Genomic DNA, 24,302 nt, shown 5'->3' with positions numbered 1-24,302 from the left:
AGTGGCTTGAACAGTTTTTAAGAGCTTTCTGTTCGAAACAACAACATCTGTGGTCCGAATATCTACCTTACGCAGAGTTCTGCTATAACAATACGCTACATGCCACTACTAATCAAACTCCGTTTTTCTCTAATTATGGGTTTCATCCCACCTTCCAGTTGCTACCTACTTGCTACCTACTCCACAGACCCCTTCTCCCGTCCTCTCCGAATTATCTGACTCCATATCTTCTAACTTTAAGTCCATTGAATCTGCCATTACACATGCCAAACAAATGCAGAAGCATTATTACGACAAACACAAAAGATCTCCTCCAGTTTACTGGTGACCTTGTATGGCTTTCTACCTTGTATGGCTTTCTACAAAAAACTTACGATTGAACACTCCATCGAAGAAACTCTCACCCCTTTTTATTGGACCGTATCCAGTTGACAGAGTGATCAATCCTAATGCTATTCGTCTGACGCTGCCTGATACATTAAAGATCCATCCGACATTTCACGTGTCCCTTCTGAAACCATATAGGGATGTCAGGGCTCCTTCTAATCAGTTGTATGCTCCAACCGTTGCCATTGACCCCAATGTCGAATACGAAGTCCGAGCTGTTCTGGACTCCCGTCTCCTCAGGGGGAGTCTACAGTACTTAATCAGCTGGAAGGGTTATTCACAGGATCATGACTCGTGGGAACCTGCTACCAACATCTCAGCACCTCGTCTTGTTTCCCGATTTCATCAGAGACACCCTGACCGTCCTAAGCCTTGAGCACCGGAGTTGCTCCTTAGATGGGGGATTCTGTCAGGGATTCTTCTTCCCTTCTAACTCGATATCAGGCAGACTGACACTGTTCCTTTAAACAGACATCACATGTTTGCTCACTACCCTATATAACCCCGCCTCACACTTCTAATGGTGCTTAGTATTGAAGTCCTACCTACTATACTCAAGCCAGTTCTCCCCAGTGAACGCTGTTCACTGCTTGTTTTCACAGCGCTACCTAACTCTTACTACCTTCAAATTGTGAACGCTGTTCACTTTCCCAGGACCAAGACTTTCAAAGACTTACTCAGTGATTGCCTCCGGATTCACTTTAACTGGAAATAACCCCCTTCCTGATAGCTTTGCATCGGATCCTTTCTGCCGCGACACTCAGCTGCAAACCAGTTACGCCCCCTCAAGCCGGGCGGCGGTGACGTCACACGCCAAGGAGTTCTGCAGACACGGACTGATTCCAGCTCTCACTATCCGCTCAGTAAAATAGCCTGCTTCCATACCGATTTCTGCTCCGATACGCATTGGTTGTGACAAGTGAGGTGTTAGATACGATTCTTCAATCAAGAGTTTATTATTTTTAAAGTAGTGCAAGATTGTGCTGCTTTGTTCTAGGGTGGAGCCGTAGTCCATATCAGTCTCTTCAGTAGAGCTATTGGTGGCTTTAGAGCAACACTATAAAACTATTCCCATATGTATACTTAGGGGCTGTTGGCAACTCCCTACGGCTTTAGTGTTGTGCAAACAGCCGACCGGAAGGACCTGATTTACATATTCTAGCCGACCGGGAGTTCTTAGCAAAGACTGCCATGATGATGGGGTTTGCACAGACTTCTTTGCGCATAGTCTGGCTGGGCGAGCTGAGGTGGAGAGGCAATATGAGTCATACAAGGGACTTTTAAGACCGCCATGATGGAATTTATTATCAGACGGCACTTTCTAATCTAAGGTGTTAGCGCCCGGGAAATTTAGTTGGATACGCCCACGATGGGCAGAGTTAATCTACGCAGCATTCTGACGCACTGTGTTCATAGCTCTTATCCGGTATGGAGCGATGGTGGGTCTCCTCTGCTGCGTTATGTCACGCAGCAGAGAGGCTTCACATTCCGTTTCAAAGTCTTATTTAGGAAGGATATACCGGATGGGTATTATGTTAGTTCTCTGAATAGTTGGCTTCTCATCCGTTGGTAAACAACACCTCAGCAGGATTTAGCTGAGGTTTGGGGATGTTGGAAACTCAATTTTTAACTACGTTTCACATTGCACAAAAATAAAGCAGTTTATTTTAACTTTTAAAGACGCAGTATCACCAAGAATATTTGTTGATCTAGCTGTGAATACAGCGGTCCAGGAGGCTCTTCAATATGTGATAACATTTTGGATGTTAATAAAATAGATCTTAAGAGGAGATAGGATGTTGCTCTTAACATTTAAAGGCACAGTAACTCTAGTTAGGATATTAAATTTATTTTTGATTAAAATGTGAATAAAATATTCTTTATGCTGTGATAATAATGACCTTACTATTCCTCATGTATGGAGAGGATTTTACAGGTCAGTGATAATCATCCTTTTCAGAGCCAACATTGTCTCAGATGCTGTTAAAAGATAAGGGACATTATGACAATGTTCTATACATTCTACAGCTTTCTCCTAAAGTGTCCTAAAAACTTAGCGTCCATTCAACCAGTGCCCTGCGCTTCCTCCACGGCTCCTCCTGGAGTTACCTTGCAAGACATTGCTTCCCTTTTTAACTAGACGGTCTCTAGTGCGTTGTCGGGAGAGCGCAAAAGGAAAAATAAACATTCAGTGAGCGAGGTTCCTGTCACGGTTGTTGCTATCTCAAAGTCCCCTCCCAGACGTGAGGAAGAGGATACTTGGGTAGCATCTGAGGATAAAATCTCAGTTTCTGACAGTATAATTCCTCCTGCTGATACTGAAGTTGTATCTTTCAGGTTTAAGCTAGAACACCTCCGTCTGTTACTTAAGGAGTTTTTAGCTACTCAGAACGACAACAATACCATGTGGGTTGTCAATATTAGGTAGTACCAAGATCAATGCTAAGGAATGGGAGAGAAGGTACCCTTTTTTCTTTTCTCCATTTCCTATGTTTAGAAGAGATTTTTACCCATAGCGGACTCTTCATGGAGTTCTGTCAGTCGGTACCCAAGGTGAAAGGGACAATTTCCACGCTAGCTGGGAGTCCTACTATTCTCATAGAGGATAGTTGTTCCCCTAAGGATCCTAGGGATAACAGTTTAGAGGGGTAGCTCAATAATGGCAACCTATGACATGTCTACCGCGTTTTTAGCTACTCAGAACGACAATGATACCATGGGGGTTGTCAATATTAGGTCGTACCAAGATCAAATTTATTACAGGTGGTGGCGGTATAGGGGGGGCAGGATAGGGGTTAATAGGTATTATGTAGGTGGCGGCGGGGTCCGGGAGCGGCGGTTTAGGGGTTAACATATTTATTATAGTTGTGGCGGGGTCCGGGAGCGGCGGTTTAGGGGGGAATAAATTTATTTAGTTGCGGCAGTGTAGGGGGGGGACAGATTAGGGGTGTTTAGACTCGGGGTACATGTTAGGGTGTTAGGTGCAGACGTTTCCCATAGGAATCAATGGGATATCGGGCAGCAGCGAACATGAGCTTTCGCTATGGTCAGACTCCCTTTAATTCCTATGGGATCCGCCACCTCCAGGGCGGCGGATTGAAATCCGGAATAGTGGCGAGCGTACCTGCTAGTAGTTTGATAACTACCAAAAGTAGTCAGATTGTGCCGAACTTGCGTTCGGAACATCTGGAGTGACGTAAGCATCGATCTGTGTCGGACTGAGTCCGTCGGATCGAAGCTTACGTCACTATATTTTACTTTTGCCAGGCAGTAGGGCTTGATAACTAAGGCGAATCAGCCTCGCCACAAATACGCTGCGGAATTCCAGCGTATTTGAGGTTGACGGCTTGATAACTAGAGGCCATTGTCTGGTCCCATTAGAACTGACACTCTCTTCGAAGAAATCCAGGATAAAATAAAGGTCTTTAAGTCGGTTATTTCCTTTCTTACAGATGCTTCCCTTCAAGTATTTAGCGGGCAGCTAAGATTTCAGGCTTACCATAGTGACACACGTTTTGGTTAAAATTACTTTTTAGTTCCTTTCAAGATTTCAAGGGAATTCTTCTACTTCTTCCTCTGAGCAGGAGGGAGGTTTTAGCTTTCAAGTATGTTTGGAGCCAGATAAGAGGCAAGGTGGCCTTACACTGGGTAGGAGACCTTTCCGACCTGGGAAAGAGTGAGTTCCTGTTCCGATTCAGGAACGGATTTTGGGATTTTAGTCTAATCTCGTAGTGGTTCCAGGGAACCTTCAGTACTATTTTAGATCTCTAGAATCTAATCAAATTTTAGATGTCAAGATTCTAATCAAATTCCTAAGTGTACCGTCCTTCAAGGTGGAAACTATTCGTTCCAATTTTATTTTGATCCAGGAGGGTCATTTTATGAAGGCGGATTTAAAGAACGCATGCTTGCATTTTCACATTCTCAGGCAAGCACTCCCAATTGTGGCTTTGTCCGTCGGCCTTGCCACAGCTCCCAGAATTTTCTAATAAGAGTCTGGGTTTGATGTTGGCGGTGCTCGGTTACAGGGCATTGCTGGGGCGCCCTTTCTGGAAGACAATCTAGTCCAGGCACAATCTTTTCAAGCAAGATTCCATATGGAAATGTTGTTATCCTTTCTGTGATATCAAGCAGGAAGGTAAATTTGGTAAGGAGTTACTTAGTCATGGACAAAGGTAACCTTCTTGGGAACCATATTAGATTCCCTATAAATTAAGTTTTTTCCTGAGGGAAGTCAGGAAACCAAAGACTTTTTTGACTCCAGTCTATTTCTTCAGTCTTCTCCTCGGCCATTAGCGGCTCAGTGCATGGAGGAATCGGCTGATGGTAGCGGCATGGGACATCATCCCCTTTGCTCGGTTCCTTCTCAGACCTCGGCAGGTTATCATGCTCAGGCTATGGAACGGAGATTATACGGATTTGTCTCCTCGGAGAGCAGGAGACAAGGGTTTTCTTAAGGGTGGTTGTCTCTGGATCATTCTTTCCAGGGAACCTGCTTTCGCAGACCATCTTGGCTGTCTGTGATAACAGATACCAACCTTCAAGGATGGGGAACAGTCTATGGTCCCCTAAAGGCTCAGGGAATTTTGGACTCAGTCAGAGTCTGGTCTTCCTATAATCATTCTGGAGCTCAGTTTCAGTTAGTCTTGGTGCTTCAGTTAGTCTCGGTCCAGTTTATCTAGTTCCAGTGGGACAGGAACGAGGAGTTCCTTAGTGATAACAGAGGTATCCAAGATAATTCAGTGGGCAGAGGCCCATTCTCGATGTCTGTCGTCAATCCACATCCCAGGGGTGGACTTCGGGAGGCGGACTTCATGATCAGGCAGACCTTTCAGCCGGGGGAGTGGGTACTTCATCTGGAAGTATTTTTTCAGCTTGATTCTCAAAGGAGGTCAGCCAAAATTGGATCTCATGGCATATCGGCAGAAAGCCAATCTTCCAAGGTACGGGTCGAGGTCCAGGGACCCTCAGGTGGTACTGTTAGACGACCTGGCGGTACTTTGGACTTTCAGTCTAGCTTACCTATTTCCGCAGTTTGCAAAGGCGTCGGTGAGCCTCATTGCACCGGCTTGGTCTCACAGGATTTGGTATGCAGATCTGGTGGACATATCATCTCTGCCACTGTGGAGACTTCCGTTGAGGAAGGACCTTCTAATTCAAGGGCCCTTCCTTCACCCAAATCTAGTTTCTCTGAAGCTGACTGCTTGGAGATTGAACGCTTAATTTTATCCAAGCAGGGTTTTTCTGACTCGGTCATAGAGACCATGATTCAGGCTCATAAGCCTGTAACTAGAAAGATTTACCATAAGATATGGAGTAAATATCTCTATTGGTATGAATCCAAGGGCTACTCATGGAGTAGAGTCAGGATCCCTAGACTTTTGTCTTTTATCCAAGAGGTTTCGAGAAAGGATTATCGACAAGTTCCCTTAAAGGTCAACTCTCTGCCTTATCTATTTTGTTACACAAACATCTGGCAGATGTTCCAGATGTACAATCATTTTGTCAGTCCTTGGTCAGGATCAGGCCTGTGTTCAAACCAGTTACTCCTCCTTGGAGTCTTAATTTAGTTCTCAAGGGGCTCCGTTTGAGCCTATGCATTCCTTAGATATTAAGTTGTTATCTTGGAAAGTTGTATTCCTTGTTGTTATTTCTTCTGCTCGGAGAGTGTCAGAACTCTCGGCATTACAGCATTAGTCTCCTTATCTTATTTTCCATTCAGATAAGGTAGTTTTAGTACTAAATTAGGATTTCTGATCGGAACATTATTCAGGAGATTGTTGTTCCTTTGTTGTGTCCTAATTCTTCTTCTCAGAAGGAAAGACTTCTGCACAATTTGGACGTGGTCCATGCTTTAAAGCTTTTCTTACAGGCGACTAAGGACTTTCGTCAGTCTTCTTCTTTGTTTGTGGTTTTCTCAGGAAAACGTAAGGGACAGAAAGCTACGGCAACTTCTCTTTCTTTTTGGCTGAAGAGTATCATACGTTTTGCATATGAGACTGCTGGAAAGCAGCCTCCAGAGAGAGTTAAGGCTCATTCCACAAGGGCTGTCGCTTCCTCATGGGCATTCAAAAATGAAGCTTCTGTGGAACAGATTTGCAAGACTACAACTTGGTTCTCTCTTCACATATTTTCTAAATTCTACAAATTTGACACTTTTGCCTCGACTGAGGCTACTTTTAGGAGAAAGGTTCTTCAATCAGTGGTGCCTTCCATTTAGGTTCCCTGTCTTGTCCCTCCCGTATCATCTGTGTACTCTAGCTTGGGTATTAAATCCCATTAGTAATTAAGATGATCCGTGGACTCATCGTGTCATAGAAAAGAAAATTTATGCTTACCTGATAAATTTATTTCTTTTTTGACAAGATGAGTCCATGGCCCGCCCTGTTCTTGTAAGACAGGTTTTGGGTTATTTTAAACTTCAGTCACCTCTGCACCTTGGTTTTTCCTTTCTTTCCTTAACTTCGGTCGAATGAATGGAGTGGGAGGGAAGGGAGGAGCTATTTAACAGCTCTGCTGTGGTGCTCTTTGCCACCTCCTGCTGACCAGGAGGTGAATATCCCATTAGTAATTAATATGATCCGTGGACTCATCGTGTCAAAAAAGAAATAAATTTACCAGGTAAGCATAAATTTTCTTTTTTATACTATGGCATACCTAGAATATGTTTAGTTAATTATTTTTTCCTTGTATTTGTTAAAAATCTTCAATAAAAATTACAACAAAAAAATATACTGCAGATGTAAAAAACAAAACAATGTGAAATTTGTATTATTTTCCTTATTGTAAAATTAGTTTCCTGCCTCTGCTAGTGGCTTAATACGGTCGTTCCATGGGTGTAACTGAAATTCCTCCACCAGGTCTGACGTATTCTGTAAACATTTTTTACCTGCAGCTCTCGCTGTTTTTTATCTCAAAATTAAAGGTGGCAAGGTTGTGTCAAAATACGCAAAATATTGATTTGTATTGTTTGCAAAATTTTTATTTATAAAGTGCGCCCCCTGCTCCTTTATAACTCCAATCTCCCCAGTTTCCCTTTTCAGTGAGCTCCATTCATTTCAATGGGAGGCATGTTGCAACTCGCAGGGACAGACCCCTTTTTTTTTTATAGAATTCCCTGAGGGCAGCCCTTGTTAGTGCTGATGTGGAAAAAACGCATTTGACCTAGGGATTGGCAAATGTCCTGAAAGTGCAATTCATTTCGTAGAATGAATAGTCCTGTGGACATTCGTTTTAGACAATGAAAATCCATTACAATTCGGTAATCAAATATTATTTTCAGTTTTCGATGTTCCTTTTATTCTGGAATGTTCATAATTAGAATGATTATCCACATTTGAAATTTTGAATGTAACATTTGATTTAACCGATACTATTCAGAAGTTCAATAACTCCTGTGGGAGGGAATTTAGTAAATTGTTACATAAAATATACAAATATATTGATTCAAATTTTACAATTTAGAATATTGCTTAATTTGAATATTACATTTAAAGGCAGCATTAGAAACATTATTACATCAAACAAATGTGTTAAAATTAGTTTTCTTCTTCAAATGTTGCATAATAGTCGCTCATCACTACTCTGACCCAGCAAGGTTTTTAGAACTTGGCCCTAAATATTGGTCTTTGAGTAAACAGCGACAAATAATATAGGCACGGCTTTCTGTAAATAATTAGACAAACAAGAAGGTCTGCTCTCCCTACTAGCTCAGCCCATGTAATTGGGTTGATTTTAATTAGCAGAAACAGTCATTTCATATACAAAAATAAGGCTAAAGGACAATTGCCCTTACATTTTAAACTCTGCAGCTGGTATAACAAGTCATCGGAAAAACATTAACGGAAAAACAATGTTACATTACACTGTGCCTTTAAGTGTGGATGACCAGTACCTTTCATTAACCAAAGGAGGCCACTTTGAAAGCTTATTGTGGCTCCCTGGACTTACTCACATACAAGATGGCCAAGCGGGGAAGTGGAGGCTCATGGGAGCTCCAATGTGCAAAAAAAGTTATAGAACTCCAGTCAAAGAGCCTTATTTATACAGACAATGATCTACAACCTTGTTCATGAACATTTGCCTTTTGTCACAGTTCTCACATGATGATTTATATACATAAAATAACACTATAGTTCAAATCTGCTGAAAATAAAAAACAATTTATGATTTGTGTATGGATCTACAGTAGCGCTCTAATGTGAGAACCTAAAACTCAATACAGCTCAGCTCCGGGGTGAAAATAGCTAAGTAGTGTAAGGAACAGTCTAGTCAAAATTACACTTTCATGACTCAGATTTTACCCAACTTTCTAATTTACTCCTATTATCAATATTTGTTCGATCTCTTGGTATCTTTATTTGAAAAAGCAGGAATGTAAGCTTAGTAGCCAGACCATGTTTGGTTCAGCACCTGGGTAGCGCTTGCTGATTTGTGTCTAAATGTAGCCATCTTATATACCCTCGTAGAGACTGGATGTTATATACCCAGCTGTTGCAGCTATAGACAGAATACTCTGCAATCTGCTGTGTAACAAATCTGTTTTTGTACATCAGCCCAAGTCTTGTGCCCTAGAAAAAAAACACCCAAGTGATGCCACTCGAGTATATTAGACATGTAAGTAAGTAAGCTTTAAAAGGTTTTATACTGAATGTTTATATCAGTATCTGTGCATATTATTCTTTATAGTAGTGTCTATTACATGAAGCTATCTGACACTTGGGGGCATATTCATCAAGCTCCGTATGGCTGAAGGCTCGCCAGAAACAGAAGTTATGATGCAGCGGTCTAAAAACCGCTGCTCCATAACCTGTCCTCCTGCTCTGAGGCGGCGGACAGAAATCAACCCAATCAAATACGATTGGGTTGATTGACACCCCCTGCTAGCAGTGAATCTGCAGGGGGCGGCATTGCACCAGATGTCACAAAGGGGTGGGGTTAGTATAGCTGCAAGGGAGCTGCATTGGGAGTAGGTTAATCAAACTCCTCAATCTCAGGTTCCTTAGTAGCTACAGATGATCAAAACCCACGGAATCAATACAATTCAGAACATGGGGTTTTAATGGGGAGGGGAACTTAAGTAACTAAAAAAAAATCTGAGACGTGCACAGACACCCATTAGATATGTCCCTTTATTTAATGCATGTTCATTTTGTCTCTATAACCAGGTGCTTTTATTTTTACTGTGTCACATTAAATATTAATATATATATATTTTATATTATAAATGAGTTCCCTAGTTACTCATATAAATGATGTATAATCAGGGGGTCAACAAATCTGTTTAAAATTTAGGAACCATTAAGAACATGGTATTTGTATAACAATATAGGGAGAATAACCATAAAAGTTAGTTAGTGAGCCAGGGTGAAATTCTAGGAGCCAGTGGCAATTTGGCTCCTGCGTTTGTCAAGCCCTGATAAATGATGAATTACTATTTTAAAAAGCATTTGTTTAGCATTTATTTGTTATTCTCATTAATTAAATAATCAGTTTATTGATAACTGTTTTTATATGGTCCTTAGACTTGCTCTAGAGTGATAGAAATAGCATATAAATTAGTCTATGAAGAACAAGTGTTATATATAAAATGCTTAGGAGTTGATTTAATAAATCCCCAGACCTCCTACTCCTGTACTAGTTTTGTCTGTTATGTATTTATATCTTATCATTGTATACCTCTATCTCTGTACCCAGCACTATACAAATAAATAATAATCGCACGCTAAGCTGATTTTGCTTCCTAAATTTAAACTCTATAGTAAGTTATATTTCAGCGTGTGACCCGCACACATTATATAGATTTCTTTCAGCAGATTCAGAATAAACCTTTATGGTATTTATACTTCATTGCACGTGGCTGTAGAAAATGTTAACAAAACAAGAATAATTATATTTTTAAACTTTTAGGAATTAACATTGAAAATAGAACGGTGAGCACTGTCGTTACTGTGACCACTTTACTAAATTGTTATCAAAGATATCCTAATTTGAAAGAGGGGCCCATACAGGCTTTTGGGGGTTGTAATAAAAACTAGAGGGTCCCATATGTAGAAATATATGCACATTTTTTGTAAGGTGATCATCTGGGTATACACAGAAAACATACATATTGTTTTGTCCACTATAAAAAATATTCGTGGTCTGCAAATATTTAATAATTTTTTTATGTGTCCCAAAAATCCCTCCCCACTAAAACCCAATGTTCTGACTTTTATATTTTCTAACTCAAATAAGGGGTCTGTGGTTGCTAAGGGAGCTGAGATCAAGGGGTTTGCATAATCTTCCACTATCCACCTCCCTTGCATCTCCATTAGCACTGCCCATTTGTGACATCACCATATATCTATGGGGACATCACTGGCACAGTCATTAAAGGCTTGGGAGTTCCACCCACCAGGCAACCAATGATCCCCAGCCTGTATTGAAGGGGATCACCAAAAACAGCCTCTGATCACCAATCCCCTGCATGATAAGAGCGGCTCATCATGCGCATCACGTCGGTTAAAGAAATCATGTGAATAAAACGATTTTTTTTAAACGCTTAACCACAAGGACATTCTGCTGAGAAAGGCTTAGACACCCCCTGTGTAAAACAAGTAGTGATTCTGCTATTACATTCTAGTGAAGTGTGTTTTGTTCAGGAAATTACAGTATATATATATATATATATATATATATTTATTTTACAGTATTATGTGTGTGTGTATATATATATATTACAATATTATATATATATATATATATATATATATATATATATATATATATTACATTTTATCTCTCAAACAAAAAAAAAAGTTTTTTTCTTAACCATATGGGAATCAGAAGTCATCCATTGTAGCAATGAGTTATAGTAACTTCTCAACAGTCTGGTGACCAGAAAACCAATGGGAGACGCAAACAGAAAACAGCACCACCTGATTGGTCAAAAAAGTGAATATTGTATTTAATATAAAGTTTTTCTGGCTCAAGTGTAGAATTATACATTATGCTTCCAGTCCATACTTAGACAGGGAAATAAGAGCTTTAGTCATTCAATGAGCTTCCTATCTTATTCTATATGTCTTTTGATGGTCATTTAGTTCTGAATGCCATTGGGAACTTTTACCACATGATAACACTTTCTCCCCTCTATGCATTTTTTGATGACCATTGAGAGTTGATTTCTTGGTAAAACATTTCCCACATTCAGAACATAAAAATGCCTTTTCTCCTGTATGGATTTTCTGATGAGTAATAAGATTTGATTTTTGTGTAAAACATTTTTCACAATCAGAACATGAAAATGCTTTTTCTCCTGTATGAATTTTCTGGTGAGCAATAAGATTTGATTTTTGGGTAAAACATTTTCCACATACAGGACACAAAAATGCTTTCTCTCCTATATGATTTTTCTGATGGATAATAAGATTTGATCGCCGGAAAAAACTTTTGCCACATTCAGAACACGAATATGCTTTCTCTCCTGTATGATTTTTCTGATGAGTAATAAGATTTGATCGCCGATAAAAACATTTCCCACAGTCAGAACATGAAAATGATTTATCGCCTGTATGAATTTTTTGATGATAAACAAGTGTTGATTTCTTGGTAAACCATTTACCACACTCAGAACATGAGAAAGATTTCTCTCCTGTATGGATTTTTTGATGAGTAATGAGATTTGATTTCTGGGTAAAACATTTCCCACAATCAGAACATGAATATGCTTTCTCTTGTGTATGAATTTTCCGATGAGCAATAAGATTGGATTTCTGGGTAAAACATTTCTCACAATCAGAACAGATAAATGTTTTTTCTCCTGTATGAACTTTCTGGTGTCTAATAAGATTTGATTTCTGGCCAAAGCATTTTCCACAGTCGGTACATACAAATGTTTTCTCTCCTGCATGATTTTTCTGATGAGTAATCAGAGTTGAATGTTGAATAAAACGTTTCCCACATTCAGAACATGAAAATGCTTTCTCCCCTGTATGAATTTTCTGATGAGTAATGAGACTTGATTTTCGGGTAAAGCATTTCCCACATTCAGAACATGGAAACAACTTATCTCCTTTTTTATGATCAGCAACAAGATTTGATTCTGTGGTGAATAATTTATCGCATTCTGAAGATGAAAATGATGGTTTCTTCGCCAGGTTTCTGTGATCTTGAAATAGATGGAAATGTACATTAACACTTTGGCCTTGTCTAGGAATATCTGTTGAAAAAAAAATAATATAAATGAGAGTAAAATATGTCAATGCTACTATTATCCAGAACATTTGTTTTAATACATTTAAAGGATTGCTAACCTAACATGACTAAATTATATTTACCTTATTGCTTTGCATGTTTTGGATTAGTGTTTAGAACCGATTATTTTAAAATAATAACTTTTGTTACTTGTACGTATTCATTTTAATTTACCCTTTCCATAATGAGAGCAATAACAAATAACCTTAGTAATAATTTAATTTTTATAAAATGAATTGTTCATCAGCCTTTAATTTTTAATATTGCAAACAAAGCTGAATTTACAAGGGCTGCGTTATAGCTTAAGGTCCATTTTACATTTAGTCAATGTTATAGTCCAATTTTATATTTTGTGTTTTGTAAAATTAGCTGCACGTGTGACGTGTAAAATTGTACTGGGGAATATACAAGCTTTCTAAGAGTCTGGGGTTACATTCTGAATAATATAGTGCATAACAACAGTAAATACAAATTATAAGTCTGGGGACAGGGACAGTTCTATAATTAGACCACGTGGGACCATGAGAACAAGGCATCATTTGACAGGGCAGCACATAGGGAGAACGTATTCTGGATAATAGTATTTTTCTACATGTTTATATGAAATTTCAATCAAGTGAACTTTAACTTTTGAGACAACTGACTCTGGTTAGGTTTGGACAGTCAAGGGTGGGAAGCTGAGGGTGTCACTGGCTTTGGGTAATTTTACATGAAATCCTGTGCTGGGCTTTGCTTTGAAACAATTACTATAAGTTTAGAATGATCAGGAATAAAGCAGAGACATTTCAGCTACTATGAGAATTGTGTATGATAGACCAGTGGTTTATATGTTAAAGGGATATAATACAAGCAGCATGTTTGTGCAACTAAATATTCTAAACATCACAATGTTTTAAAACGAACCATAATTTATTAAAAATCTGTTAGAAATTAAATTTTTCTTACATTTTGGAGAAGAAACAGTCCCTTTAAAATGCTCAGAATGTATTTACTGCTTTCTGAGATTGTCCAATCAGGGACTTCCTGATATGCCTAGAAGGGTGCTCAGTATAGTGTCAGATACACAGAGCTCTTCTGATGCTGCAGATGATGGAGCTTTTACAATGCGCTACTTTCAGCTATTGCTGGTGGTGTCTTTGCCCTGAGAAACGTTTTCTCTTCTATAACAGTTCCTGAATACTGCTAAATTATATTACAAAGTAGGCAAGCGCATGTGGTATAGTCATGAATGCAAATTCCTGACAAAAAGGAAATTTATGCTTACCTGATAAATTGATTTCTTCTATGATACGACGAGTCCACAGATTCATCCTTTACTTGTGGGATATTATCCTCCTGCTAACAGGAAGTGGCAAAGAGCACCACAGCAGAGCTTTCTATATAGCTCCTCCCTTGACTCCACCCCCCAGTCATTCGACCGAAGGTATAGGAAGAAAAAGGAGAAACTAAAAGGTGCAGAGGTGACTGAAGTTTTAAACCAAAAAATATAATCTGTCTTAAATTGACAGGGCGGGCCATGGACTCGTCATATCATAGAAGAAATCAATTTATCAGGTAAGAATAAATTTCCTTTTCTTCTATAAGATACGATGAGTCCACGGATTCATCCTTTACTTGTGGGATACAATACCAAAGCTACAGGACACGGATGAACGGGAGGGACAAGACAGATACCTAAACAGAAGGCACCACTGGTTGAAGAACTTTTCTCCCAAAAATAGCCTCCGAAGACGCAAAAGTATCAAATTTGTAAAATTCTGAAAAGGTATGAAGGGAAGACCAAGTAGCAGCCTTACAAATCTGTTCAACAGAAGCATCATTTTTAAAAGCCCATGTGGAAGCCACCGCTCTAGTGGAATGAGTTGTAATTCTTTCAGGAGGCTGCTGTCCAGCAGTCTCGTATGCCAAACGGATGATGCTTTTCATCCAAAAAGAAAGAGAGGGAGCCATAGCTTTTTGACCTCTACGTTTTCCAGAATAGACAACAAACAGAGAAGATGTTTGACGGAAATCTTTGGTCGCTTGCAAGTAAAACTTCAAGGCACGAACCACATCCAAATTATGTAACAGACGCTCCTTCTTAGAAGAAGGGTTAGGACACAGAGAAGGAACAACAATTTCCTGATTAATATTCTTATTTGAAACAACCTTAGGAAGGAATCCAGGTTTAGTACGCAAAACCACCTTATCAGAATGGAATATAAGATAAGGCGAGTCACATTGTAATGCAGATAGCTCAGAAACTCTTCGAGCAGAAGAGATAGCTACTAAAAACAGAACCTTCCAAGATAGAAGTTCAATATCCATGGAATGCATAGGTTCAAACCGAACCCCTTGAAGAACATTTAAAACTAAATTCAAACTCCATGGCAGAGCAGCAGGTTTAAATACAGGCTTAATTCTAACCAAAGCCTGACAAAACGACTGAACGTCTGGGACATCTGCCAGACGCTTGTGTAGTTAGATTGACAAAGCAGAAATCTGTCCCTTTAAGGAACTAGCTGATAGCCCCTTCTCCAATCCTTCTTGGAGAAAGGACAAAATCCTAGGAATCCTGATCTTACTCCATGAGTAGCCTTTGAATTCGCACCAATAAAGATATTTACGCCATATCTTAAGATAAATGTTTCTAGTGACAGGCTTTCGCGCCTGAATCAAGGTATCAATGACCGACTCAGAGAATCCTCGCTTAGATAAAATCAAGCGTTCAATCTCCAGGCAGTCAGCCGCAGAGAAACCAGATTTGGATGTTGGAATGGACCCTGAATGAGAAGGTCCTGTCTCAGTGGCAGTTTCCACGGTGGCAGAGATGACATTTCCACCAGGTCTGCATACCAAGTCCTGCGTGGCCACGCAGGCGCTATCAAGATTACCGAAACCCTCTCCTGTTTGATTCTGGCAATCAGACGAGGTAGGAGGGGAAAAGGAGGAAACACATAAGCCAGGTTGAACGACCACGGTACTGCTACAGCATCTATCAGTACTGCTTGAGGATCCCTTGATCTGGACCCATAAAAAGGAAGTTTGGCATTCTGACGAGATGCCATCAGATCCAACTCTGGTGTGCCCCATTGATGAATCAATTGTGCTAACACCTTCGGGTGGAGCTCCCACTCCCCCGGATGAAAAGTCTGACAACTTAGAAAATCTGCTTCCCAGTTCTCCACTCCTGGGATATAGATTGCTGATAGATGGCAAGAGTGAGCCTCTGCCCATCAAATTATTTTGGAAACCTCTATCATCGCTAGAGAACTCTTTGTTCCCCCTTGATGATTGATATATGCTACAGTCGTGATATTGTCCGACTGGAATCTTATGAATTTGGCTGAAGCCAGCTGAGGCCACGCCTGAAGCGCGTTGAATATCGCCCTCAGTTCTAGAATATTTATTGAAAGTAGGGCCTCCTCCTGAGTCCACACACCCTGAGCCTTCAGGGAATTCCAGACTGCACCCCAGCCCAAGAGGCTGGCGTCCTTCGTCACTATGACCCATGCTGGCCTGCGGAAGCACATTCCCAGGGACAGATGATCCTGTGACAACCACCAAAGAAGAGAGTCTCTGGTCTCTAGATCCAGATTTATCCGCGGAGATAAATCTGCATAATCTCCATTCCACTGTCTGAGCATGCTCAGTTGCAGTGGTCTGAGATGCAAACGAGCAAACGGAACTATGTAAATTGCCGCTACCATTAATCCAATTACCTCCATACACTGAGCCACCGACGGCCGAGGAATGGAATGAAGTGCTCGGCAAGCGGTTAAGATCTTTGATTTTCTGACCTCCGTCAGAAAAATTCTCATGTCTACCGAGTCTATCAGAGTTCCTAGGAATGGAACTCTTGTCAGAGGAACAAGTGAACTCTTTTTTATGTTCACCTTCCACCCGTGAGATCTCAGAAAAGCCAACATGATGTCCGTGTGAGATTTGGCTAGATGATAAGTTGACGTCTGAATCAAGATATCGTCCAGATAGGACGCCACTGCTATGCCCCGCGGCCTTAGAACCGCCAGAAGGGACCCTAGCACTTTTGTGAAAATTCTGGGAGCTGTGGCCAACCCGAAAAGAAGGGCTACAAACTGGTAATGTTTGTCCAGGAAGGCGAACCTGAGGAACTGGTGATGATCTTTGTGGATAGGAATGTGAAGATACGCATCCTTCAAATCCACGGTGGTCATATATTGACCCTCCTGGATCATTGGTAAAATTGTTTGAATGGTCTCCATCTTGAAAGATGGGACTCTGAGAAATTTGTTTAGAATTTTGAGATCTAAAATCGGTCTGAAGGTTCCCTCTTTTTTGGGAACCACGAACAGATTGGAGTAAAACCCCTGCCCCTGTTCTACTTTTGGAACTGGGCAGATTACACCCATGGTATATAGGTCTTCTATACAGCGTAAGAACGCCTCTCTTTTTGTCTGGTTTACAGACAAACGTGAAAGATGAAATCTCCCCCATGGGAGAGAATCTTTGAATTCTAGACGATACCCCTGGGTCACGATTTCTACTGCCCAGGAATCCTGAACGTCTCTTGCCCAAGCCTGAGCGAAGAGAGAAAGTCTGCCCCCTACTAAATCCGGTCCCGGATCGGGGGCTGCCCCTTCATGCTGTCTAGGTAGCAGCAGCGGGCTTCTTGGCCTGTTTACCTTTATTCCAGGTCTGGTTAGGTCTCAAGACTGACTTGGATTGAGCAAAATTTCCCTCCTGCTTTGTAGCAGAGGAGGAAGTAGAGGGTCCACCTTTAAAGTTTCAAAAGGAACGAAAATTATTTTGTTTGGCCCTCATTTTATTCGTCTTGTCCTGAGGAAGGGCATGGCCTTTACCTATAGTAATGTCGGAAATGATCTCCTTCAGTTCAGGCCCGAATAGGGTCTTACCTTTGAAAGGAATAGCTAACAGCTTAGATTTTGATGACACATCAGCAGACCAGGACTTAAGCCACAATGCTCTACGCGGTAAAATGGCAAAGCCTGCATTCTTTGCCACTAATTTAGCCATTTGAAAAGCGGCATCAGTAATAAAAGAATTAGCTAGCTTGAGAGCCTTAATTCTATCCAAAATATCATCTAATGGGGTCTCAACCTTAAGAGACTCCTCTAGAGCCTCAAACTAAAAGGCTGCTGCAGTAGTTACAGGAACAATGCACGATATAGGTTGTAGAAGAAAACCCTGATGAATAAACAATTTCTTTAGAAGACCCTCTAATTTTTTATCCATATAATCTTTGAAAGCACAACTATCCTCAATAGGTATAGTTGTACGCTTAGCCAGGGTAGAAATAGCTCCCTCCACCTTAGGGACCGTCTGCCACGAATCCCGAACGGTGTCAGATATGGGAAACATTTTCTTAAAAGTAGGAGGGGGAGAGAACGGAATGCCTGGTCTATCCCATTCCTTAGTAACAATGTCCGAAATCCTCTTAGGGACTGGAAAAACATTAGTGTAAGTAGGGACCTCTAGATATTTATCCATTTTACAAATTTTTTCTGGTGGTATTACAATAGGGTCACAATCATCCAGAGTCGCTAAAACCTCCCTGAGTAACAAGCGGAGGTTTTCAAGCTTAAACTTAAAGGCCGTCACATCTGAGTCTGTTTGAGGGAACATCTTTCCTGAATCAGAAAGCTCTCCCTCAGAGAGCAATTCCCCCCACCCCCAAATCAGAACACTGTGAGGGAACATCAGAGATAGCCAATAAAGCATCAGAGGGCTCAGTATTTACTCTAATACCAGACCTACTGCGCTTACCCTGTAGACCAGGCAGTTTAGATAATATCTCTGTAAGGGTAGTAGACATAACTGCAGCCATATCTTGCAGGGTGACAGAATTAGATGCACTAGAAGTACTTGGCGTCGCTTGGGCGGGCTTTAAAGGTTGTGACACTTGGGGAGAAGTAGATGGCATAACCTGATTCTCTTCTGACTGAGAATCATCCTGAGACATACTTTTATCTGCTAAAATATGTTCTTTGCAATGTAAGGCCCTTTCAGTACATGAGGGACACATTTTAAGTGGGGGTTCCACAATGGCTTCTAAACACATGGAACATTGGCTTTCCTCAATGTCAGACATGTTGAAACAGGCTAGTAATGAGCACAAACAGACTTAAAAACACTTTATTTTGTGAAAAAATTATCTGAAAAAACGGTACTGCGCCTTTAAGAGAAAAAAAAGCATACAATTTTTCCAAAACTGCTTAAAAACGATAAAAATTATCACAATTTTATGCTAAATGCATCCCAACTTGTCAGCTAAGTTTGCCCCACAAGGAAAGGAATACTTAACCCTTACCAAAAAAACGTTATGCTAAAAAAACGTTAAATTCAAACAAAAACACCCCCTGCACCTCGCCACAGCCCTGCTGTGGCGCCTACCTGCCCTCAGGGGTCTGCAAATCGGATAACCCTTCGATTAGGCCCAAACTGTCCCTGAAAGGCCCACCGGAGTTGGAGCTTGCTGCTTGTCTGGGAAAAACAACTGCGCAACTGAGGCGCGAAAATAGGCCCCGCCCATCTCACTCGATGTCTCACAGCCTAAAATAACCGCACCAGAGCGGTCTAAAACCTAGCCATGTGGGTTCATATACCCATTAGTGAAGCCATGTGTACCCTTCATTTTTAAAATAAAGTAAAACGTTTGCCATAAAAACATTATCTTTAACATTTGCCCACAAACATCATCTCATCAGTGTCAACCATCTTTTTTTATAGCCCAATATACAGGTCCAGTAATACCCCTCTCTATGCATTAGGATTACTGCTTACCCTTTCCCTCATGGGGATACTTTCAGCCAATTCTGAAATAACACAGTCTCTCCAGAAAAAAATGACTGAACATACCTCACTGCTTATAGCATGAAAAAAAGTTCCTCACACTGAAGTTTCTTAAGTACTCCTTAGCCATTCTGTGGGAACTGCACTGGATCTTAGTAACAACTGCTAAGATCATCAGCCTCCAGGCAGAAGTCTTCATCCATCTGCTGCCTGGGAAAAAATAGCACTCACCGGTACCATTTAAAATAAAAAAGTCTTGTTTGAAGAAAATAAAAACTAACATTTTTTATCACCTCTTTCACTTTACCCTTCCTATTACTTAGAGTAGGCAAAGAGAATGACTGGGGAGTGGAGTCAAGGGAGGAGCTATATAGACAGCTCTGCTGTGGTGCTCTTTCCCACAGTCTGTTAGCAGGAGGATAATATCCCACAAGTAAAGGATGAATCCGTGGACTCGTCGTATCTTATAGAAGAAATAGGGCTGTTTCCACAAAACAAATATCCAAACAAATGCACCCTGACATCTAAAGAAAAGTAATAAATACTGACAAAAGTAGTCAGTATTTAATAGCTTCCTTTAAATGGTTAAAATATTTACCTTTTGTGTGCTAACTCGCTCCTTTAACGAAAACAAATATAAATGTTCTAAGAATATTCAGTATTCATTTCATTTAAACCAAAAAGTGCGGCCAACAACTAACTTCCCTGAATAATCGTTCCATGAAAATCTGTAGAATCAAAGGCTGCCTCTATTATAACGCATATATAGCTGCGTGTGTCAATACAAGACTCAGAGGGTTAACTCTCCCTCTAGATTCATTGTTACAGTCTTCAATATCCCTCTTAAATAAACAAACTGTCAGTCGAAGACAATGAACAGACACTCCTTCACCTGCTTACACAGCACTCACTCTCTAAATCATCTTCCTACAGTGAAAAGCACCTACATAGCTCAGCTGTCTCCTAAGGAACAAGTAAACTCTCTTGGGTTTATTAATGCGCTGAATGCCAGCTATGGTTCTGTGCACATGAGCAAGTGCGACAGCTCATCGGTCATTTAAAACATCTATTCTGAGGGCAGTGGGAAGCTTCAGAATTTTTCTTTTAAATATTTTTATTGGGTTAATACATTTCACCGAAATACAACAAATAGTACTTGCATACATAGGATAAATACAGTAAACGTTCACCAACGTGCAAGTAAAAGAACCCACATTTTTTATAATACGAATATGTTTAAACAATAAAAAAAAACTAAGAGTAGTTAGAGGAGAATGGTCTGGGAAAGATATTTTAGGAAGGGGAAAAGAGGGGCATGGGGGAGGAGTGGAATAGGGAACAACCAATATTATTCACATCTTATTACTTTTCCCTTAAAATGGTTATTGTAGACAAGCTGTGTACAGCCGAAACACAAACATGCATGTACACAACATAGACCAGTAGAAATCATGGGAATGCACTAGGAAGCTTCAGAATTTTTATGTAAAATCATTTCAAAACACAATAAAATATATAATAGGTGCCAATTATGAAAATATAAATTATAATAAATAAATAATGAGAAAAAGTGCCCTCCAACTACATATAAATGTATAAACTACAATATCTTAAAAGAAAAAAAAAGTCCCAAAAAAATCATAAACGTAGTCTCACGTAACTTAGATCCAAAAGTGTCTATGAGCAACAAAGCCTTCACGCTGATCTTGTATGAGCTTATGCCAAGGCCGCTCTCTGTAATGGGATGGAAGGCTCCTCCCCCAAATATCAGCTCTAAAAGAAAAGACAAACACAGGGGCCCCACATGGCCAAATACAGCCTTTAAATCAGTAAACAATCAGGGATTTCAAAATACGCTTACGATTTGTAAAGCACCAACAAGCACTCAACTCGCAGACTTGAACTTCTCAGGAGTCCAGCAGACTGATCATCACGCTACAGCTGGAACTTCTCAGCAGTTCAGCAGATTGATCATCACGCTTTTAAGAATATATAACCAATCTGCTTCCATTTTGTCACTTTTGCATTTTGTATATTGTCAGCATTTCTAAGCCAACACTGAACTATTGTTGTTCTTAATATATTTGCTTTTGTTATTCTCAACCTTAGTCTACTGACATTTGTTCTTGCTTGTTAGTATCAACATGGTCTCAAAATGTCTCAGCAGTCCAGCAGGCTGATCATTACACTACAACTGAATCTTCTCAGCAGTCCAGCAGACTAATCATTACACTACAGCTGGAACTTTTCAGCAGTCCAGCAGACTGATCTTCACGCTACAGCTGGAACTTCTCAGGAGTCCAGCAGACTGATCATTACACTACAGCTGGAACTTCTGTAGTCCAGCAGACTGATCATTACACTACAGCTGGAACTTTTCAGCAGTCCAGCAGACTGATCTTCACGCTACAGCTGGAACTTCTCAGGAGTCCAGCAGACTGATCATTACACTACAGATGGAACTTCTCAGGAGTCCAGCAGACTGATCATTAAACTACAGCTGGAACTTCTCAGGAATCCAGCAGACTGATCATTACACTACAGCTGAAACTTCTCAGGAGTCCAGCAGACTGATCATCACACTACAGCTGGAACTTCTCAGGAGTCCAGCAGACTGATCATTACACTACAGCTATAATTTGATCACGCTACAGCTGGAACTTCTCAGCAGTCCAGCAGACTGATCATCACACTTCACCTGGAATTCCTCAGCAGTCCAGCAGACTGATCATTACACTTAAGCTGGAACTTCTCAGGAGTCCAGCAGGCTGATCATTACACTACAGCTGAAAACTGACCACAACCCTTCTTCTTAACAAAAGGTATCAGCCCAAAAAGTAGAAAATGTGTATAGATGTTAAAATTGATTAAAAACATGTATAAACAGCAACACATTTCTCAGCCATTATAAAAACATGAAAACATTTGCTAGTTATATTTACAATTGTTGCAACTCTAATGACAAACTTAATAACAGTCATGCTGTGCCGTGATCAGACACTATTGAGGGATCCGCCCCTAACAGTTGGCTAATGACCATTATTCAGAAAACACCAATTCCATCTCTAAATGATCCAACTAAACAGCAAACTAAAACCGCATCATCAAATGGCCCTCAAGCTGTACTAACATGCAGCAAACAAATATCATATAGTCATGAGAATATAATGTATAGATAAATGGACAAATAAATGCCATAACGAACTAAGCAGCAAATAATACCATAGGTCTCTTAATGATGTCAACCAAAAAGTGTCCAATAGCTGCCCCACAATCATCCCCAGTAAACAGCACCAAACACCCCTCTGCAAAGACACCACGGAGGTATCTCAATATAGCACAAGATGTAAAGTCACTCCTGTTATATCACAACTTAGCCAAAAAACAATAGCAACAAGATTCCAGCTTCTCGTGGATTATAGCACTTATGCCACAGGTGTGATGGATACTAGGAGTAAGCGGCACACTTTTACACATATGCATACAGGTCAATTATGTTGCTGTACAGCTGTCGGCCCATACGTAAATATATATATTTTTTCTGACTCACCACTTCGAGGTCAAATGAATGTCCTGTCGGGATTTTATGAAGGCCTTATTACAAAAAAGCTTACTATGCTCTTGTTGCCTCTATCCACCAACGTACGGAATCAGGCTCTGTAACACTCCTGGAGCCTCCTCTGCTCCCGCTACTACCGCAGCTCGTGTACCCGGCACCTCTGGATGAGGTCAGTAATCCGCAGCTTCCGATCTCAGCAATGTTGTATGCAACTTCGTGCAACTCCGTAGCCGTTCACCTCTTTCTCCTACCACCTTGCGCTGCCACCTTACACTCCCACGGCTGGACAAAAAAACTTGTAATATTTTGGCTCAGGGATCCGTTTGAAAAACAAGGTAGTGTCTAGAATAGAAACAAAGGAGCATTCTGCTCCTCCATTGATACATAAAAGTAAACAGGTTTCTAAAGAGACATAGACCCTCAGGGAATGATAAAAAGATCAAATGTCCAATTTTATTAAATACAAAAAGGATAAAAAATAAATAGATACAGCAGAGCAGCATCCAAAATATGTTCAAGTAGCAGGTAAGATCACAGTCTCACACGTTTCGGCATTGATTTGCCGTAATCAAAGACTCAATGTGATGTTAAGTGCTACACACATTTAAAGAACAAACTGTCACATTATTGGTAAATTAAAAACACACCTACTACACTTACTACTCATGATAGGACACAGCTCCCTCCTCTTATTACTTCTAGTTTATTTCTCTTAGAACTCTTACTCAAAGGTCAATTAACCCCTTATATAATAGATAGTAAATAATCAAATCCTATTAAATGGCTAGATTAAGAGTTTTGCGTTATGGGTGAAAAAGCAGCGTTAAGGCTCTTTTTCACTACCGCTGCTATTACGAGTCTTGCAGGTATAGGTGTACCATACACTTTTTTTGACCATAACACAAATTAACTTACGCAATTTGCGTAAAGTCATTTTTCAATGGGACTTTCATAGCGCTGGTATTGCGAGTCTGCCTGGGAGGCCAAAAAGTGAGTGTTACAGCCTATACTGCCAAGATCCACACCGTAAACTGAAAGTCAGTAGTTATGGGTTTTATGCTACAAAGCTGTAACATAAAACTCATAACTAAAGTGCTAAAAAGTACACTAACACCCATAAACTACCTATTAACCCCTAAACCGAGGCCCTCCCATATCGCAAACACTAAAATAAAATTATGAACCCCTAATCTGCAGCTCTGGACATCGCCGCCACCTACCTACATTTATTAACCCCTAATCTGCTGCCCCCAACGTCGCCGCCACTATACTAAATTTATTAACCCCTAAACCTAAGTCTAACCCTAACACCCCCTAACTTAAATATAATTAAATTAAATCTAAATAA

The 24,302-nt window shown here is 40.3% G+C and overlaps 1 protein-coding gene across 1 annotated transcript in view; it reads right to left on the bottom strand.

Moving 5' to 3' along the window:
• Positions 1-11,310: 11,310 nt before the first annotated feature.
• The window catches only part of LOC128666729 (gastrula zinc finger protein XlCGF26.1-like), a 74,504-nt gene continuing 61,512 nt past the window's right edge, over positions 11,311-24,302 (bottom strand). Inside the window, exon 4 of the mRNA XM_053721479.1 lies at positions 11,311-12,589. Within this exon, the coding sequence (XP_053577454.1) occupies positions 11,436-12,589 (1,154 nt within the window). The 3' untranslated portion in view covers positions 11,311-11,435. The remainder of the gene's footprint in view (positions 12,590-24,302) is intronic.

This window comes from Bombina bombina, chromosome 7 (assembly GCF_027579735.1).
Source record: "Bombina bombina isolate aBomBom1 chromosome 7, aBomBom1.pri, whole genome shotgun sequence".
Lineage (NCBI taxonomy): Eukaryota > Metazoa > Chordata > Amphibia > Anura > Bombinatoridae > Bombina > Bombina bombina.
This window is presented reverse-complemented; position numbering and strand designations above follow the sequence as displayed.